The sequence below is a fragment of the Epinephelus lanceolatus genome, chromosome 18 (genome assembly GCF_041903045.1).
Source record: "Epinephelus lanceolatus isolate andai-2023 chromosome 18, ASM4190304v1, whole genome shotgun sequence".
NCBI classification, from domain to species: Eukaryota; Metazoa; Chordata; class Actinopteri; order Perciformes; family Serranidae; genus Epinephelus; species Epinephelus lanceolatus.
Window position 1 is genome coordinate 43,145,001 of NC_135751.1, and position 18,960 is coordinate 43,163,960.

At 44.8% G+C, this 18,960-nt stretch overlaps 1 protein-coding gene across 1 annotated transcript; it reads left to right on the forward strand.

Annotated features, from left to right (window-relative positions):
• The first annotated feature begins 5,438 nt into the window (after positions 1-5,438).
• LOC117269043 (leucine-rich repeat-containing protein 3-like) lies at positions 5,439-8,999 on the forward strand. The gene is made up of 5 exons (XM_033645859.2): positions 5,439-5,769; positions 5,894-6,019; positions 6,818-6,982; positions 7,107-7,185; positions 8,272-8,999. Exons 1-5 carry the CDS (start codon positions 5,539-5,541, stop codon positions 8,478-8,480), a joined length of 810 nt encoding a protein of 269 aa, XP_033501750.2. The 5' UTR covers positions 5,439-5,538; the 3' UTR covers positions 8,481-8,999.
• Positions 9,000-18,960: the final 9,961 nt, after the last annotated feature.

Here is an 18,960-nt window from a genome sequence, read left to right on the forward strand (position 1 = left end):
GCTCTGGCGGTGAATTGCACCGCGACGAAATGGAGTGACAGAGAAGTTCGAAGGGTTCACGACAGCGTCACGGCAACGATGTAGGTACGCCGCAGGACCATAAATCAGGCTTCAGGTGTCTGAGGTGAGCGGTGAAGGAGAGAGAGACACAGGTGATGGTGGTGTTGGGGGTGAGGAGGCAGAAGGGGAAGTTGAGGTGACAGGGGAGGAGGATGAGATGACAGGAGAAGAGGGTGACGTTAGAGGGGAAGAGGACGAGGAGTCAGGGGGAGATGGGGATTTGACAGGTGAGGATGGTGAGGGAAGGTCAGGTGAAAAAGGAGCAGAAAACATGCAAGAAGGAGCATGTGAGGAGCAGGTGGGTGAATCAGCTGAGACAGCAGGGACTCCGGAAGTAAGTATGAGGGAAACATCTGAAGAGGAGGCTGACGGTAAAATGACCAGACGCACAAGACTGTCAGCCAGGGTGGAGAGCACTGACGGTGAGGATTGGTTCTCTGATGGCAGTGAGACATCAGCCACCTCGAACAGTGCAGTCTACCCTGCCAAAATGATCAGAACGTACCTGAGGAAAACAAAAGGCCTGAGAAAAGTAAAACTTGAGAAGATTTTTCCAGACAAAAAACAGTTTTGTGAATCAGCCAGACTCCACGTGAGAGCTGGAGAAATTGGTACTCCAGAAAAGTATAGATTACAGAAAAAACTGATCAAAGTTAGCAAAACATTGAAATGAACATGATGAATACAAACATCTGTTTTTTATTAACTTATCTGGTCGTTTTTAGTATAGGTTTTAATCTCTCAATTTCCACGGATAGTTTTAGAGTTGGGAGTTTAAACCTTAACGGGGCCAGAGATGCAAAAAAGAGGGTGTTTTTATATGAGACTGCTAAACTCAAGAAGGTTGACGTTTTATTTATTCAAGAGACACACAGTGATGAACATAATAAAACAAACTGGGAGAGAGAATGGGAGGGTAGAATATTTTTAAGCCACGGCACCACAACGAGTGCAGGAGTGGGATTCCTCTTTTCAAAAGCTTTTAACCCACAGTCTGTAGAGGTGGAGCATGTTGTCCAGGGAAGGTGCCTTTTAATAAGAGCCGGCTTTGAGCATTTTAATGTTGTTTTTATCAACATTTATGCTCCTAACAACGGTGCAGAGAGGAAACGCTTTTTAGAACAAGTTAATGATAAATTAAAAGATTTTAATTTGTCAGATTATGTTTTTTTTAGGCAGGGATTTTAATTGTACAGTGAATGAGCTTTTAGACCGCAATCATGCAGAGCCTCATCCAGCTTCCCAGCATGCTCTGCAGCAGCTGGTCCACTGCCATGGCCTGGTGGATGTATGGAGGAGGATGCACACAAGCTCCAGACAGTACACATGGTCCCACTGCAGAGACAACAGGATCTCTGTAGCACGCCTTGACCGATTTTATTGTTTAAACAACACTTTAATGTTGTTAAAACATGTTGCATTTTGCCTGTTGGTTTTACCGATCACTCCTTGGTTTTATGTAGTGTTGTTATCAGAGGTGTTGTACACGGAAGCGCCTACTGGCATTTTAATTCGGTTTTAGCTGTTGATAGAAGTTTTAAAGATGCTCTTAGTTATTTATGGTCTGGTTTCAGAGAGAGGAAGAGCGAGTTTACAAGTTTGAGACAGTGGTGGGACCATGGAAAAATACAAATCAGACAGTTATGTCAGCAGCACACGCTCAATGTCACACGAGACATCATCAGATCTATTAGTGATCTGGAGACTGATATTGTGGAACTGCAACATTTGAGTGAGTCCACAGGAAATCGAGGATATATTGAAATCCTCAAAACCAAAAAGATGGCGTTAGCCAACCTGCTGGACAAAAAGGTACAAAGTGCGCTGGTCCGGTCCCGTATCCAGACCATCACGGAGATGGACGCTCCCTCTGGCTTCTTCTTCGACTTAGAGAGGAAACACGGGCAGAGGAAACAAATCCACTTGCTGCTGTCGGACACGGGGCAGGAGCTCACAGAACCAGGCCAGATCCGGAGCAGAGCTGTGGAGTTCTACTCACAACTGTACACAAGTGAGTACAATGGCAATAAACAGTTGTTTGAGGAGTTCTGTTGTGAACTGCCACAGATCCAGCAGGACATGAAACCACAGCCAGAGTGCCCCCTATCAAGGGAAGAACTGTTTGCCGCCCTCCAGGGCATGCAAGGCGGGAAGGCCCCGGGCATTGACGGCCTCACTGTAGAGTTCTACAAGGCCTTCTGGGACATTTTTGCTCACAATATGCTCCAGGTTTTCAATGAGAGCCTGGCCCATGGTTCTCTCCCAGTCTCCTGCAGAAGAGCTATCATCACCCTTCTGCCAAAGAAAGGAAACCTACAGGAGATCAAGAACTGGCTCCCTGTGTCCCTCCTCTGCACAGACTATAAAATTCTCTCCAAAGCCCTCGCTAACCACCTGAGAGAAGCCATGGAGCAGGTCATCCACCCGGACCAGACGTACTGCGTGCCCGGCAGGTCCATGGTAGACAATGTCTACCTCATTCGGGACGTTTTGGAGGTCTCCAGCTCATTGGGTGTAAGGACAGGCTTGGTCGGATTAGATCAGGAAAATGCATTTGACTGCATTGAACACAGCTTCCTCTGGGAAACCATGGAGAAGTTTGGGTTCAGCGCTGGTTTCATTGCCAAGATCAAGGTGCTGTACAGTGACATTGAGAGTGTGCTGAAGGTCAATGGTAGCTTGTGTGCTCCTTTTGGGGTGCATAGAGGTGTCCGACAGGGCTGTGCTCTGTCGGGGATGGTCTATGCACTCTCCCTGGAGCCCCTCCTCCAGAAACTAAGAGGAAATCTTCAAGGTCTGTTTTTACCCGGTTTTAATAAGAATTTGGTTTTGTCTGCCTACGCTGATGATGTTGTTGTTTCTGTAAAAAATCAAAAAGATGTGACCACACTAGAGACCCTCACAAAAAAGTTCTCTGCGGTCTCGGCAGCGAGGGTGAACTGGGGGAAAAGTGAAGGCCTCGCTGTTGGAAAGTGGCGTGAAGGCCTCCCAGTTCTCCCTCAAAATTTAGTATGGAAGAGAGATGGTCTCAGATATCTCGGCATTTATGTGGGCAATGAAAAAACAGAAAAAAAAAACTGGGAAGACATAACGGAAAAAATAGATTGATTTTAAATAACCTTGTCGCTTCACTGCTGTGGCACCGACTGGCCTGCTTGGACCCACCCTCAGGCCTGTTGGCTCAAATACAAGTCAAGATGGTGAAATTCTTCTGGGACCAGCAGCATTGGGTGCCACAGTCAGTGTTGTTTTTATCCAGAGAGGAGGGGGGCAGGGCCTTGTCCACCTGGCCAGCAGAACAGCCACCTTTAAAATACAATCTGTCCAGAGGTACTTAACAGGACCTCCAGGCTTAGTGTGCAGGGACGTGACCAGCTGTATTTTCAGACGCGTTAACAGCCTGGGACAGGATGCTGCTCTGTTTTTAACCGATTTTAGATTTTTAAGGTTAAATGGGTTACCTAAATTTTATCAGGGTGTTTTTAAATCCTGTTTGCTTTTTAACTGGGAAAGATCCCACAGGTTCAACTCTCTGCACTGGTTGTTAGAAGAGCCGCTAACAAATGGAGCCAGACTGGATGTGTGCAGCGACACCACGCCTGGGCTGAGGGGGGCACTGTGCCAAAAAAACCTGATAACCCTGAAACAGCTGATAGTTTCAGTGGGGCCAGCACTCGCCGACGCCCAGGCCGTGGCCTCAGCTCTGGAAGTACGCTCCATCCGGCTGGCGCAGAGGATCCTAGAGCTGTGGAGGCAAAAGCTCTCTGCCAAAGAGAAGAGCCTCCTACAGCGGTACAGTGAAGGCAGAGTGGAACTCGACCCCACGGATGACTTCCCTGAAATCCACCTGACCCCTGACCTCACCGAGCTGAGTGGCCCCCTCCTAACAAACTGTACCAGCAACAAGGTCAGTCTGAACAACATGGACAGAAAAAACACTATATATGAACTTTGTGAAGATAATCCACAGGAAAAAACTGTGCAACAGACACCCCACTGTGTGGACAGAGAGACTGGATGGACAGCACCCCCAGTGGACAACGCTCTATAAGCCCCCCATCAGGAAGCGGACCGGTGATCTCCAGTGGAGGATTCTCCATGGGGCCATCGCCACAAACAGTTTTTTATCCGCTTTTAATCACAGTGTTTTAAACAAGTGTCCTTTCTGTGGTCAACCTGAAAACGTCTTCCATGTTTTCACAGCAGACTCACTAGGTTTTTTAGTTTTTTAACGGGTGTTTTTAACCTTTTTAACATTGTGTTCTCTGGCCCTGTTTTTATCTGCGGTGTCAAACAAAATAAAACAGAAAAACAAAAGTGCCAATTGGTAAATTATCTCTTAGCGGAAGCAAAACTGGCAGTATGCTTGACCCGCAGAGACAAAATTCAGACAGGCTCCACACAAGATCCTGTGACTGTGTGGAAGATGGGTGTTAAAGCCCGACTCAGCTTAGAGTTCTGCTTCCACAGGGCCACAGGGAGCCTTGTACATTTTGAAAACATGTGGTGCTATGAGAACATCTTGTGCTGTGTAACGGATGGAGAGAAAATAATATATAACAAGTGCCTTATTTAAACATGATCTATGAATTTGTTTGATTTGCTTTATGTTGTTGGCTGAAAATGTTTTCCCTTGCAAATAGTTGTTAATAAATGAGTTTTTAAAAATCCAAAAATCTTCTTCGTCTTCTTCTTCTGCTGCTGCTGCTGCTTCTTCTTCTTCTTCTTCTTCTTCTTCTTCTGCTGTTGCTTCTTCTTCTTCTTCTTGGGTGTTAAAGTGTTGCAGAGCATCGACACGAGAGTCTCTTCATCTTATCTTCTTTTATTTTGTTGTTTGTTGTGTTTGTCTGCTTTTTATAGAAAAGAGATAATCAATCAATCAATATCAGAAACTAATGAAACCAAACAGACAGAACGAGCTGCACATATGTATCAATAATTATTTATTAAACAAGGATTGATGGATTAAATAACGACTGTGCTGTAGAGAGGATTCACAGGCTCGAAAATAAAACATCATCATAACATCATTTAAATATTGATAAGGTATATTAGTCAGTGAAATAATCAATAATGTGTAAATGATACCTGATTGTTAGCACTCACAAATATTAAACATATATAAAATATATAAAACTCAAACGTCTCTCTGAAGTGACGAAGACATTTAAACACATTCAGTAACAACAGAAGAAGATGAGACATTAAAGGACAGTTTGTCTTCTTCTTCTCTTCCTTTAATCTGAGGATTAATCTGGTCTTCATCTGCAGCACAGATTATTTTTACTCTTCATTAATCTGACCTCTGACCCTCCTCCTCTTCATCCTCATCTTCCTCCTCCCTCTGCTCTCTGTCTCACTCTGATCTTATTCAAATAACAGACTCGTAACTCACTCGCTCTTTATCTGAGTGTTTATAATGAATGTCTTTATTAATGAGTCAGTCATCACAGACACAAGAAGAGGAACGACGTCCACATGATGTCCCGCACTGTGAGTCTACCGTCTTCTTCTGTGGTGGAGTCAGCACAGTGGATCCTGCTCCTTCTTTTGATTCCTCCATGGTCAAACCTGGTGATGACATCATCACCCTTCACCGTGGCTCTCTGGCACCACAACAACAGAGTCTCAGCCAACAACGTCTGCCAACGCTCAGAGATGGCTGATGGAGGACTGACGGTCCGCTGCAGTGGACTGAGACTGACACAGGTCTGTGTGTGTGTGTGTGTGTGTGTGTGTGTGTGTGTCTGGTATTCATGATGATGTGGGGACATGGAGCAGCTTGTGCATTGTGGGCACACTCTAACATCTGCCCAGGTGTTTGTGTCCTCAGGTACCTGTCGGCCTCTCTAACCTGACCGTCCGTCTGTTTCTGGATAAAAACCTTCTCAGCTCTCTGCCGGCCGGCTCCTTCTCTGATCTGTCGCTGCTCGATGAGCTCGACCTGTCGCACAACCAGGTTTGCATCACCTTCACTTCTGCTTCAGAGGGCGACGACGGGATGATGAAATGATTTACATCTTGATGCATCAAGGTTTTTTATTTCTGTACATGATTTATTTCCTCTCAGTGTGTGACTACTTATTTTTAAAACAGCAGTTTTTAAATCCCGTCTGCATCAAGGCAGGGAAAATGAAAGTTTCCCAAACATTAGAGATGTAGCTAACGTAGCTAGTGCACCAGCTAAGCTAACGTAGCTAGTGCACCAGCTACGTTAGCTGTGGCTGATCGCTGACAGACAGAAACAAACTTCTACAGTCCATCGTCTGTTTGATAATCTGAGCACTGATTCTTGTGGTGTCCTTTCTAAAATGATCAGAGGTGAAAGTTTCTATATTCTGTTCTGATCCATGAGTTAATGAACAGACAGTGTTAGCTAGCTAATGCGCTAGCTAGTTAATAAGTCGTCTACTTCCACATTAAATTGTGTTTCTCTCCGGTGTCTGCTGTGCTTCTGCCACCATGATGTGCGCACAACTTTTGTGATGTCCATTCAAAACTGGTCCATATAATACTTAATTGCCATGTCGACACAGCTGACAGGAAGAATTATGTAAACGTAATAATATGTAAAGTAAGAGAAGTAAAACATGGATCATATTTATACATTCAAACAATAAGATCAGGTTCTTCAGTCCTGTTAAAGTGTTCTTCCATCAGAGTTCATGCACTGAATAATATCAATAATATCTGGCGGAAGATTGGAGCTTCACAAACAACATGTTGGTGTTAGTTCCTGTTTCCTGTTTCCTGTCAGCTCTCCTCACTGGAAGCCGGTTGTTTCCGCGGTTTGGCGTCCTCGCTTCGCTTCCTGGACCTGTCATCCAATCAGTTGTCTTCGTTGGAGCTGGCGGCGCTCAGCGGGCTGCGAGCTCTCACCAACCTCACACGCAACCCGTGGCACTGTGACTGCAGGATGCAGGTGAGATCACCTGTACAGGTGACGTTATTAATCATGTAACAGCAGAAGAAGAATAAAGTCTGACTCTGTTCGTTCATTAGAAGAAAGTGTGTTTGACTGATTCTGTTTGTGTCTCTGTGTTCAGCTGTCAACGCCTCAGCTGGATCTGGACCCGTCATCTCTCTCTGAAGTCATCTGTCAAACCTCCGACCTGCCAAACCGCGGTACGTCCACGCTGCATTCACATCGAATCAGACGTCTAGGCTGCAAAACGAAAGCTGATGTCACACTGGGGTGGGAAAAAATCAATACGGCATAGTATCGCAAAATTGTCGTGTGACAGTATGGTCACGTTTTCTTATTGTATAATTACTAATAATACAAATACAAATTAAATTTAAGGCAGCTTCTAAAATAATATCATCAGTTGATTTTTCAGTCCTACAGATTAATTTTACAGCTGCAAATAAAAATGTCTTAAGTGATGAAAATTTCATTTTATTAGATAAAACACATGTTGACAGTTTCCTCTGAAGACAAAATGTACTGTTTAAAAAAAGATAATAAATCACATTAATACTGTATCATGACTGAAGTACACCATGCCACTGAACACTACAGGAAGTACACCGCCCCTCTGAACACTACAGGAAGTGCACCATGCCACTGAACACTACAGGAAGTACACCGCCCCTCTGAACACTACAGGAAGTACACCGCCCCTCTGAACACTACAGGAAGTGCACCGCCCCTCTGAACACTACAGGAAGTACACCGCCCCTCTGAACACTACAGGAAGTACACCGCCCCTCTGAACACTACAGGAAGTACATCGCCCCTCTGAACACTACAGGAAGTACACCGCCCCTCTGAACACTACAGGAAGTACATCGCCCCTCTGAACACTACAGGAAGTACACTGCCCCTCTGAACACTACAGGAAGTACACCGCCCCTCTGAACACTACAGGAAGTACACCGCCCCACTGAACACTACAGGAAGTACACCGCCCCACTGAACACTACAGGAAGTACACTGCCCCTCTGAGACTTTGGATCACATCGGCGATCAGCTCACGTCCTATTGGCTGTTTAAGTCGTTGCATCAGGCTGCGTCTGACAGTAACGTTACAGGTGGCGTATGGCTCCTCCTCCCTGAGGAGATCAGACGGATGGATTCATTAAACACAGTGTTTTATAAATGTGCTCTCAGACGTTCTCTTAACTGTTTGATTGATTTAGTCTTGTTGAATGTACCTGACTCGTCCTTGTGTTATCTGAGTGTGAAAGTGTTGTGACGTGATGTTTCAGGAGCTGTTGGGACGCCTCTGCTTCAGCTGCTGGACGACTGGGATCTGTGTCTGTCTGTGAGGAGAAGCACTGATGTGGTGATGTTGGTCACCATGGTCCTCTGGTTCTCCACCCTCATCTCCTACCTGCTCTACTACATCCGACAGAACCAGGAACACGCCCGCCAACACATGGAGTACATCAAGGCTCTGCAGGGACGCCAGCTGTAGAGGAAGATGGAGCGCCAGAGTCCATTTTTGAAAACCAACACCCGCCCATCCTCAAAGCACCAGAACCGACCTGTTACCTGTAAAACTAGTAAAAACCTCACCCATTAATAAAAGTCCTGCGACCCTCCACCCATGATCAAACCCCCCCAGGCTCCAGTCCCTCACATGAAGCTGGTTCTCCGTTCTTGAATTGGACGTCTCTTTGACTGGATGGTGGAAACATTCAATCACTGCCAGGTTAGGAAACATGTTAGCATGCTCCTTCCACCACCATCAAACCTCCAAAGGATCTGAACTCCATGTAGGCTGCCACCTCATCCTCGGGCTGCAAAGTGTCATGGCTGGAGATATTGTGTTGTTTTATGTGTCAGAGAAATTTATCATGTTGTTGTTATATTAAACGTTTGGAAGTTATTGGTGATTTAAAAGTCGAAGGTAAAAGCTGCAGTTTGAGTCAACCTTTAGCTAGCATGCTAACACCATGTGGCAGCAGAACATGGCAGTGAGCAACTAGGTGAGAAATGTTCCACAAATTTTTAAAAGTAATAGATTAAAAAACTAAGGAAAAACCAATTTATAATTATTATATTTACATTTTAAAATTATGTCACAGAATATTTTTTTTTATAAAAGCACTTTTTCCAGGTAATTTTCTTTGTTTTAACTTTTTTAAATTAATTATCTTGTTTTAAATTTTCTCTTTAATTTCTTGCAACTTTTTGAGGGAACGTTTCCTCTGTTTGTTGCTCGCTGCCTCCCTCCTGTGTTTGTTAAGAATTTGGGGACCTGTGGAGTCTCCTCTCGTCTTACTGGCTCACAGACCTGACGTGAGTTTATTTAATGAGAGCAGTTACTTTAATGTGTCGATCATCTCTCTGTTTTCATCTTGTTTAATTTCACATATTTGTTTTATTCATATTTGGTCGTGTGTGTGTTGTTTGTTTCCTGACTGTGTTTCAGTTGGTTTATACATTATATACACCAAACATAACGATACAAAACAAAGAGAAAAAGATGAATAAATAAAAACATGAAGTGCTAAAAATTAAACAAAAACACAAATCATCATGATCCAGTGTCTGTTCTGTCTTCTTTATTATTATTTCAAAGCTTTACAGAGACAGGTATGAATTAATGTGCAAACGTGTTCAGTGTGTAACGAGGCCTCTGGATCTCTGAGCTCCTTCTCTGTGTGCACAACACGAGACATTAATCTGTGCAGCAGCACTTATTTTCCTGTTTATAACGTTTATTTGTCCAAAATAAACTTGCGTGATGACGGTGGACGAACAAATGAAATCATGTCCGAATCACAAACAAATAATTTCAACACGTCTTTAACTCAGTAAAATAACTTTATCAGTAATATTTGTTTCAGAGACAACCAGCTCTTTTCCCACCCTAAGTCTCTTCTGACAGAGGACCAGAGGAAGCAGCTGCAGATGACCTCCTGTGAAATGGTGGCGCCCTCCAGTGGCGGTTATGACGTCACTGCAGTCAAGTCAGTTTTATTTGTGTGGCACGTTTCATGCACAGATACACACAATGTGCTTTTACAGTAAAACACAGAAAACATGAGATAAGAAGACTTGTGCTTCACACACACACACACACACACACACACACACTGATGTTACAGCTGCAGCAGATCTCAGTTTCACCTGATTTAGTTTGAATCCTCGGCACATCCAGGAGACACATGTTCGATGACGAGGCATGAGGTTGGTCTGCAGCAGGTCAGACAGATATTTAGGAGCTGTGTAAACAAGTATTAATATTCTGTGATCAGTTCTGGACTGTGCCGACAGCCACTGGAGTGTTTTCACTACAGGTGTAATGTGTTGTTCCAAGTTAGCACTGACACTGTGGCCCCTGGACTACCTGTCGTCATTACAGTAATCCAACCTGCTGGAGATGAGCCAGGGACCAAGTCTCCAGAGTCACATCAAGACAGGAAACTCCTGAGTTTGGAAGTGTTCTTTAAATGGTAGGTGACCGTCAATGACCGTCACCAAGAGAAGCTTTTCTACCAGCTTCACATCATAGTTCAGAAAGCTCAACATCCAATGAGAATTTATATTCTTACAGTTCTAGCTGTGATAAATTGGGTCATTTTGGCAATTTCATGTTGTCTTTATGAAGCAGAGTAGCGACCGCTCCGGCTCAGTCTTGGTAAGGTGCTGAAAACATCAGTGATGCTCTGATGAAGGTCGAATAGACAGAAAGCTCAACAATAAAGTGAAATACTGCGTTTGTTGAAGGTGGCAGTGAGTGTGAGTTTATTTATCTCCTTTAACTTTAGCTTATATTGTAGTTATGCTATGTAGCGTGTGAAATAGAGTATGGTGAATGTGCTAAGAAAGGTAGTATCAGCAACGTCTCTACCTGGAGCTCGCATGTACGGAGCCTGGGTTTGTTGAAGGTGGCAGTGCTGTTTGGGCTGAGAAAGCCATGTGTAAGTAAGGTAAAGGAGGTTGTTGGGTTGGTGTGGGGAGCAGTGAGACCTGGCATTAGGGGAGTGTCTCTGGGACGCCAGAGATCACTGTCTAGCCTCCTGGAGGTGTCGTGGGACCAACTAGACGAAACACTGGTGAAAGGAGGTTCCCACCTGATGACCCCAAAGACATGTTAGTTATCACTGCTCACTGGTCTGTATAGTTAAGCCTTGCCATATTAGCTTATCATAGGGCTTAGGAGGTTATTCACTGAGTGCTGATCCTTTCTCTAGAGCACAAACTTCTTGTGTTTATTTGAATTCGTAGATGTCAGTGTGCGAAATCTTTTTCCACCTATTTGGGCCTGTTCAATTTCAATTTCAATTTCAATTTCAATTTTATTTATAAAGCCCAATATCACAAATCACAATTTGCCTCACAGGGCTTTACAGCATACGACATCCCTCTGTCCTTATGACCCTCACAGCTGATCAGGAAAAACTCCCCAAAAAACCCTTTAACGGGGAAAAAAACGGTAGAAACCTCAGGAAGAGCAACTGAGGAGGGATCCCTCTTCCAGGACGGACAGACGTGCAATAGATGTCGTACAGAACAGATCAGCATAATAAATTAACAGTAATCCTTATGACACAATGAGACAGAGAGAGAGACAGAGAGAGACAGAGAGAGAGACAGAGAGAGAGAGAGACAGAGACAGAGAGACAGAGAGAGACAGAGAGAGAGAGAGAGACAGACAGACAGACAGACAGACAGAGAGAGACAGAGAGAGAGACAGAGAGAGATGAGCATGAAGATGAGCTCCTGAATATTTTTGCTTTTTTGGATGTTTTAAAGTGAGATAAACTACTGTTCTTCTAAGAGCTGGAAGAAAACAGAAGAGAAAACCGTTGTTTTTAAAAAAAATCTACCAAGAAGGAAAAAAAACAGCAAAAACCTCAGAAAACAGTGATAGACTGGAAAACAACGGAACCAACTGCCAAACTGACAGTTAGCCTAACTGTCCAACCAGCAACAAAAAAAAAAGGTCAAGCAAAGAGGAGGAAAACAGCTGAAGACGCAAGTGAGTGAACCATCAGAAAGAAAATATAACATTTAAAAAGAGGAAACAAAAAATTGCTGAACACTAAATAAACTTAAGCTAGCATAACACAGCTAGCTGTAAACAAGACCCTTAGCAACTGTTGCCAAGGAATTTAAATAGCAGCAGTTCAACAGCAGCAGAGCCTGATGGAATCCACCAAAGGCTGTACAGAGGCTGTTCCTCTCCTCTATCCTCCTGATGTAACCAATGAGACTGCCAGGAAGGCATTTAAACAAAAACTGCTAAAAGAAAGACCAGAAACCCTGTTTTCTGATCTTTACAAGACCGGGGAGGTCAGCAACCTGATCCTCTTCACAGACCAGCCGCTAGCATGGCACTCTGCCATCAGTGCCCACTACCCCTCTGTCAAAAAAGAGGGGATCTGTAACGGCTGGAAAATAAAAATAAAAGAAGCAGAGGATTCAGATACTTTCATGATGACAGTAAACTTATACAAGAATGGGACTATCATGGTGCAGGGGAACCTCAAACTGTTTGAGATGGACTTCCTCCTTATAAAGGAAAGAGCCCAGCAGGAGAGATCTAGCTCCACTGACAGTTCCCAGGTCCCAGCTCCCAGCTGCCTAACTACTGAGCAGCCCCCTGAAGAGAAGGAGCCCACCAGCCCAGAGCAGGTCCAGGACCCCCAGCTGAACCGCACCATCACCGAACTGAAGGTGAAATTCACAGAGCTGGAGAGAGAACTAGTACAACTGAGAGAGCTGATCAGCCAACAGCCATGCCAGCCCACCACAGCTCAGCCTGATCCCTGCACCATCAGCACAGAGCTGGGCATGCTGAGGCAGGACAGGGACAGCTGCAGGAGAGAGCTGAGCCTGCTCAGGACTGAGATCAGAGAGCTGCATCAGGACAGAGAGCAGCGTCTAGCAGCACTGACAGCTCTGACAGAGGAGGTGAAGGAGCTCAGAGGAGAGAGAGAGGAGCACAGGAGAGAACTTACCTCTCTGTCAAAGGAGGTGGAGGAGCTCAGAGGAGAGAGAGAGAGGAGCACAGGAGAGAACTTACCTCTCTGTCAAAGAAGGTGGAGGAGCTCAGAGGAGAGAGAGAGGAGCACAGGAGAGAACTTACCTCTCTGTCAAAGGAGGTGGAGGAGCTCAGAGGAGAGAGAGAGGAGCACAGGAGAGAACTTACCTCTCTGTCAAAGGAGGTGGAGGAGCTCAGAGGAGAGAGAGAGGAGCACAGGAGAGAACTTACCTCTCTGTCAAAGGAGGTGGAGGAGCTCAGAGGAGAGAGAGAGGAGCACAGGAGAGATCTTACCTCTCTCTCAAAGGAGGTGAAGGAGCTCAGAGGAGAGAGAGAGGAGCACAGGAGAGAACTTACCTCTCTGTCAAAGGAGGTGGAGGAGCTCAGAGGAGAGAGAGAGGAGCACAGGAGAGAACTTACCTCTCTGTCAAAGGAGGTGGAGGAGCTCAGAGGAGAGAGAGAGGAGCACAGGAGAGAACTTACCTCTCTGTCAAAGGAGGTGGAGGAGCTCAGAGGAGAGAGAGAGGAGCACAGGAGAGATCTTACCTCTCTGTCAAAGGAGGTGAAGGAGCTCAGAGGAGAGAGAGAGGAGCACAGGAGAGAACTTACCTCTCTGTCAAAGGAGGTGGAGGAGCTCAGAGGAGAGAGAGAGGAGCACAGCAGAGCACTCACCACTCTGTCAGAACAGCTTCAGGAGAGAGGTGGAGCTACACAGGACCTGGATGAAAAACTAGACCACAACCAGGACCCTGTGAGCAGCCAGGACCCACCAATCCAAGAACCTACCTCCACCCCCAGCTCCACATCCAGCCCACAGACCAGCACCTCCCCTCATTCCACCAGACCAGCACAACAGAGAGAGAAGACAGACATTGTCCTCCTCATCGACTCCAATGGAAAATTCCTTAATGAAAGAAACTTTTCCCCACCCACAAAGTGGCTAAAATCTGGTGTCCAAACACCCACCAAGCCATAGACCTGCTGTCAGAGGAGCGGCTTGGATCTCCGAGTCACATCATCATCCACACTGGCACCAATGATCTGCGGAGCCAGCAGGAGAGGGTGTCAGAGTCACTCAAGAGAGTGACAGAGAAAGCCTCCACCACCTTCCCCAACAGCAGAGTGGTCATATCCACTCTGCTCCCAAGGAAAGACTTCCACCCTGACACCATCCACAGGATCAACAGCAGCCTGTCCAGAGACTGTGCACGGAGACCCAATGTCCACCTAGCCCACCACCCCACCCTGGACATCAGCTGTCTCTACGACCACGTCCATCTGTTTAAAAGCACAGTCCCCATCTTCGCCCAAACACTGAAAAGCGTCGCTCTCAACAGAGACCAATCCACGGCCCGCAGAAAGAGCACATCAGCCCACAACCCCCACAGAACACCAAGACATCCTCAACCAACATCCAGACCAACACAATGGAGACAAGACCACCCTCAGCCCCACCCACATCATGTCCAAATCAGACCCCACCAAGGCAACCATGATCCCCCTCAAGCCAGACCACAGTCACTCCTGTCCCTAGGGGCCCCACCCCAACCACAGCGACAAGAGCCACACCCTGGCCCACTGAGTTATGCCCAGGTGGTCCGGAGAGCAGCAGAACGAACCTTAACCACCCCCCCACACAATGAACTGAAGGACATTCAGCAGATGCTCAGCCTGCTTTGCTCTCATCTGATTGGACAGGTACCACAATAGACACTGTATGAATTATTATTATTAGAGTATTTCTTGTTCTCATACAGTTTTAAAAAAAAAAGGATATTTACATTGTACATAAGTATTGATTATTTAATATACCAGTTATTGATTTGTTACCTTTTATAATATGTCATGTAGATACTCTTAAATTATTTTCTTTGACTTAGTAGTTTGTCTCATTTTGATCACCAAATGCAGCCTTTTGAGTTTTAAATGAAATCTAAATCTTTTGTCATCTCTTGTTTGAATGTTCAGGGTCTGAGATCTTCTGCTCTTGGCCTTAAGAGCAGGACCTCAGACTTTATTAGAGAGTTAGAAAATGCAGATGTGTTTATACTGCAAGAGACTTGGTGTAGAGGAGATGTCTCCACTGGTTGTCCCTCAGGCTACATAGAGATAATGTCCCCGTCCACCAAACTAAAGGGAGTAACACAAGGAAGGGATTCAGGGGGAATGCTGATCTGGTATAAGGCAAACCTTGTACAATACATTGAATTAATCAAAAAAGGAGAATTTTCAATTTGGCTCAAAATCAAAAAAGACCTTATCACCACAGATAAAGATGTATTCCTGTGTGCAGCATATATCCCCCCATCACAATCCCCTTATTTTAATGAAGACAGTTTCTCTATTCTCGAAGATGAGATTAGTTACTTTCAGGCCCAGGGAAGTGTACTGATCTGTGGAGACCTGAATGCCAGGACTGGTACAGAACCAGACTTTATCAGCACACAGGGAGACAAACATATACCTGGTCAAGTCAGCACCCCCCTCCCTTCACACCCCCGCAGAAACAACTTTGACAAAACTGTCAATAAAAGTGGGCAGCAACTGTTGCAGCTCTGCCGAACATTGGGTCTGTACATGGTTAACGGTCGGCTTCAAGGGGACTCATTCGGTCTTTACACTCATAGCTCTCCTCTTGGCAACAGCACAGTAGACTATGGCATCACTGACCTAGACCCCTTCTACCTGAGAGCATTTACAGTCAGCCCCTTAACCCCCTTATCAGACCATAGTAAAATCACACTCTACATTAAAACGACAGCAAACGACCCTCACACAGTAGAACCCTGCAATCTGACCTACAGAAAACAACCTTATAAATGGACAAACAAAAGCAAAGACGAATATCAGACAGCAATCAAAAATCCAATCTTTCAATCCCATTTAGACTGTTTTCTTTCCACCTCGTATCCCCTCAATCAGGACGGCCTCAGACAGGCTGTACAGGACATGTACAACATATTTGACCATGTGGCAGACTTATCCAGTCTGAAAAAGCGCCAGCACCACAGACCAAGAGACCCGACCAATGATGAGTGGTTTGACACAGAATGCAGATAACTGAGAAAAACTCTCAGAAATGTGTCAAATCAAAAACACAGACAACCTGACAACCCTGAGCTCCGCCTCCAGTACTGGGAAACACTGAGAGTATACAGAAAAACACTCAGAACTAAAAAAGAACAGCATGTGAGGCATCAGTTACAAATAATTGAAGAGTCCATTGACTCCAATGACTTCTGGAAGAAATGGCACTCTTTCAGCAAACCACAAAAAGAAGAATTGGCTATTCAAAATGGTGACATCTGGAAAAATCACTTTGAAAGTCTGTATACTGCTGTTCCCCTGAATTCGGCCCAAAACAATCTCCTCAACAAATTACAAATTTTAGAATCAGTCATTAAAGACAACCAGAACCCTCTAGACTACCAAATTACTGAAGCAGAGCTGCTGGCTAAAATCCAGGCACTGCAGCCAAAGAAAGCCAGCGGTCCTGATGGCATTTTAAATGAAATGCTAAAATTTGATGACCATAAATTTAACATTGCCATATTAAAATTATTTAACCTTATTCTGGGTGTCGGACATTTCCCTGACCTCTGGAGTGAAGGAATCATCACACCAATCTTTAAAAGTGGAAACAAATTCGACCCAAACAATTACCGAGGCATCTGTGTCAGCAGCAACCTGGGGAAGTTGTTCTGCAGCATCCTAAACAGCCGACTGCAAGACTTCCTCAGAGAACATGATGTCCTGAGCAAGAGCCAGATAGGATTCACACCCAAACATAGAACAACAGACCATATCTACACCCTTCACACCCTCATTAATAAAGACGTCCACCAAAACAAGAGGAAAATCTTCTCTTGTTTTGTGGACTTCAAAAAAGCATTCGACTCAATTTGGCATGATGGACTGTTCTTAAAATTAATTGGGGGAAGGTCTATGACATCATCAAAACCATGTACAGTCATATGAAATGTGCTGTTAAAATTAACAACATGGAAACAGATTTCTTCCCCCAGAGTAGAGGAGTAAAACAGGGCTGCAGTCTCAGCCCCACCCTCTTCAACATTTATATCGATGAATTGGCCAAATCACTAGAACTATCTGACATCCCTGGTCTCACTCTGTCTGACACACAGGTTAAATGCCTACTTTTTGCAGATGATCTCATATTGCTGGCTCCATCAAATGAAGCACTACAACAGCAACTGGATCACCTGCAAACCTTCTGTCAGACCTGGGCCCTGACAGTTAATCTGGACAAAACCAAAATTATGATATTCCAGAAACGACCCAGGGGTCAGGGAGACCAAACCAGGTTTTTCCTGGGCTCTCATGAGGTGGAGCACACACACGACTACACATACTTAGGACTACACATCACGTCCACGGGAAACTTTAACCTGGCTGTTGATGATCTCAGAGAGAGGGGAAGAAGGGCTTTCTATGCTATAAAGAAATCTTCAAACATTAATATACCCATTAGAATCTGGCTCAAAATATTCAAATCTATAATTGAACCAATTATTCTGTATGGTAGTGAGGTGTGGGGTCCTCTTGCAAATCAAGATTTTGAAAAATGGGACAAACACCCCATCGAAATCCTGCATACAGAGATTTGCAAGAGCATCCTCAGAGTGCACAGGAACACCCCCAACAACGGGTGCCGAGCTGAGCTAGGCCAATTCCCCCTTTTAATTAGAATTCAAAAAAGAGCCATCAAATTTTATAAACACCTTAAAACAAGTGACCCCAACTCCTACCACTACAAAGCTCTGCAATGCCAAGAGGAGAGCATGGAGAAGAGCCCCCTCAGCCAGCTGGTCCTGAGGCTCAGCTCCTCTAACAGCACAAGACCTCAGGACAGCCCTCACACAATCTGGACCCACCAAATTATAGAGAAACAAAAAGAACATTACATTAACTATTGGACATCTACCACAAAAACGCAAAGCAAACTTCAGTGTTATTTGGCTCTAAACAGACAGTACACGGTGGCAGAATATCTGAGCACCGTGACTGATGAGAAACTGAGGAAGACTTTGACCATGTACAGACTCAGTGACCACAGCTTGGCCATAGAGACGGGCAGACACAGGCAGACCTGGCTGCCCAGAGAGGACAGGTTGTGTGAGCTCTGTCCACACAGACAAGCGGAGACAGAGACACACTTCCTGTTGCACTGCAGCAAGTATGAACACATCAGAGCCGACTTCCTCTCAAAAATAAAACATAAAGTCACTGACTTTGATTCTCTGCCTGATCAAACTAAAATGCAACACATCCTTGGAGAGAACAGAGTCAGCAGCTTAGCAGCAGCAAAATATGTCAGGTTATGCCACAGCCTGAGGGACAACCATCACAACACCTGACACACCTGTCTATATTTACAGTCCTTGTAACTCACAACCTACATTTTTCTTTATTCATTTTTTTTTCTATATTATATATTGGTGTATTGTATTGTAGATTGGTGTATTTTGTATTATATATCATATATTTAATCTTTTTTTTTTTTTATAGTTTTCTGACTTACTTTTATTATTGTACTTTATTTGTAAATTTTTAATGTCTTTGGCAATATTGTTAATCTACAGTCATGCCAATAAAGCTTATTGAAATTGAAATTGAAATTGACAGAGAGACAGAGAGAGAGAGACAGACAGAGAGAGAGAGAGAGAGAGAGACAGAGAGACAGAGAGAGAGAGAGAGAGACAGAGAGACAGAGAGAGAGCGACAGACAGAGAGAGAGAGACAGAGAGACAGAGAGACAGAGAGAGAGAGAGACAGACAGAGAGAGAGAGACAGAGAGAGAGAGACAGAGAGACAGAGAGAGAGACAGAGAGACAGAGAGAGAGAGAGAGAGAGACAGAGAGAGAGAGAGACAGAGAGAGAGAGAGACAGACAGAGAGAGATGCAGGACAGACAGTAATGACAGTAGCTTACAACAACA

Coding starts and splice junctions, on each gene's coding strand:
- LOC117269043 (XM_033645859.2), top strand. CDS start 5,539: ATGATGTCCCGCACTGTGAGTCTACCGTCTTCTTCTGTGGTGGAGTCA. Junction 6,020..6,817: donor TCGACCTGTCGCACAACCAG/GTTTGCATCACC, acceptor GTTTCCTGTCAG/CTCTCCTCACTGGAAGCCGG. Junction 6,983..7,106: donor ACTGTGACTGCAGGATGCAG/GTGAGATCACCT, acceptor CTCTGTGTTCAG/CTGTCAACGCCTCAGCTGGA.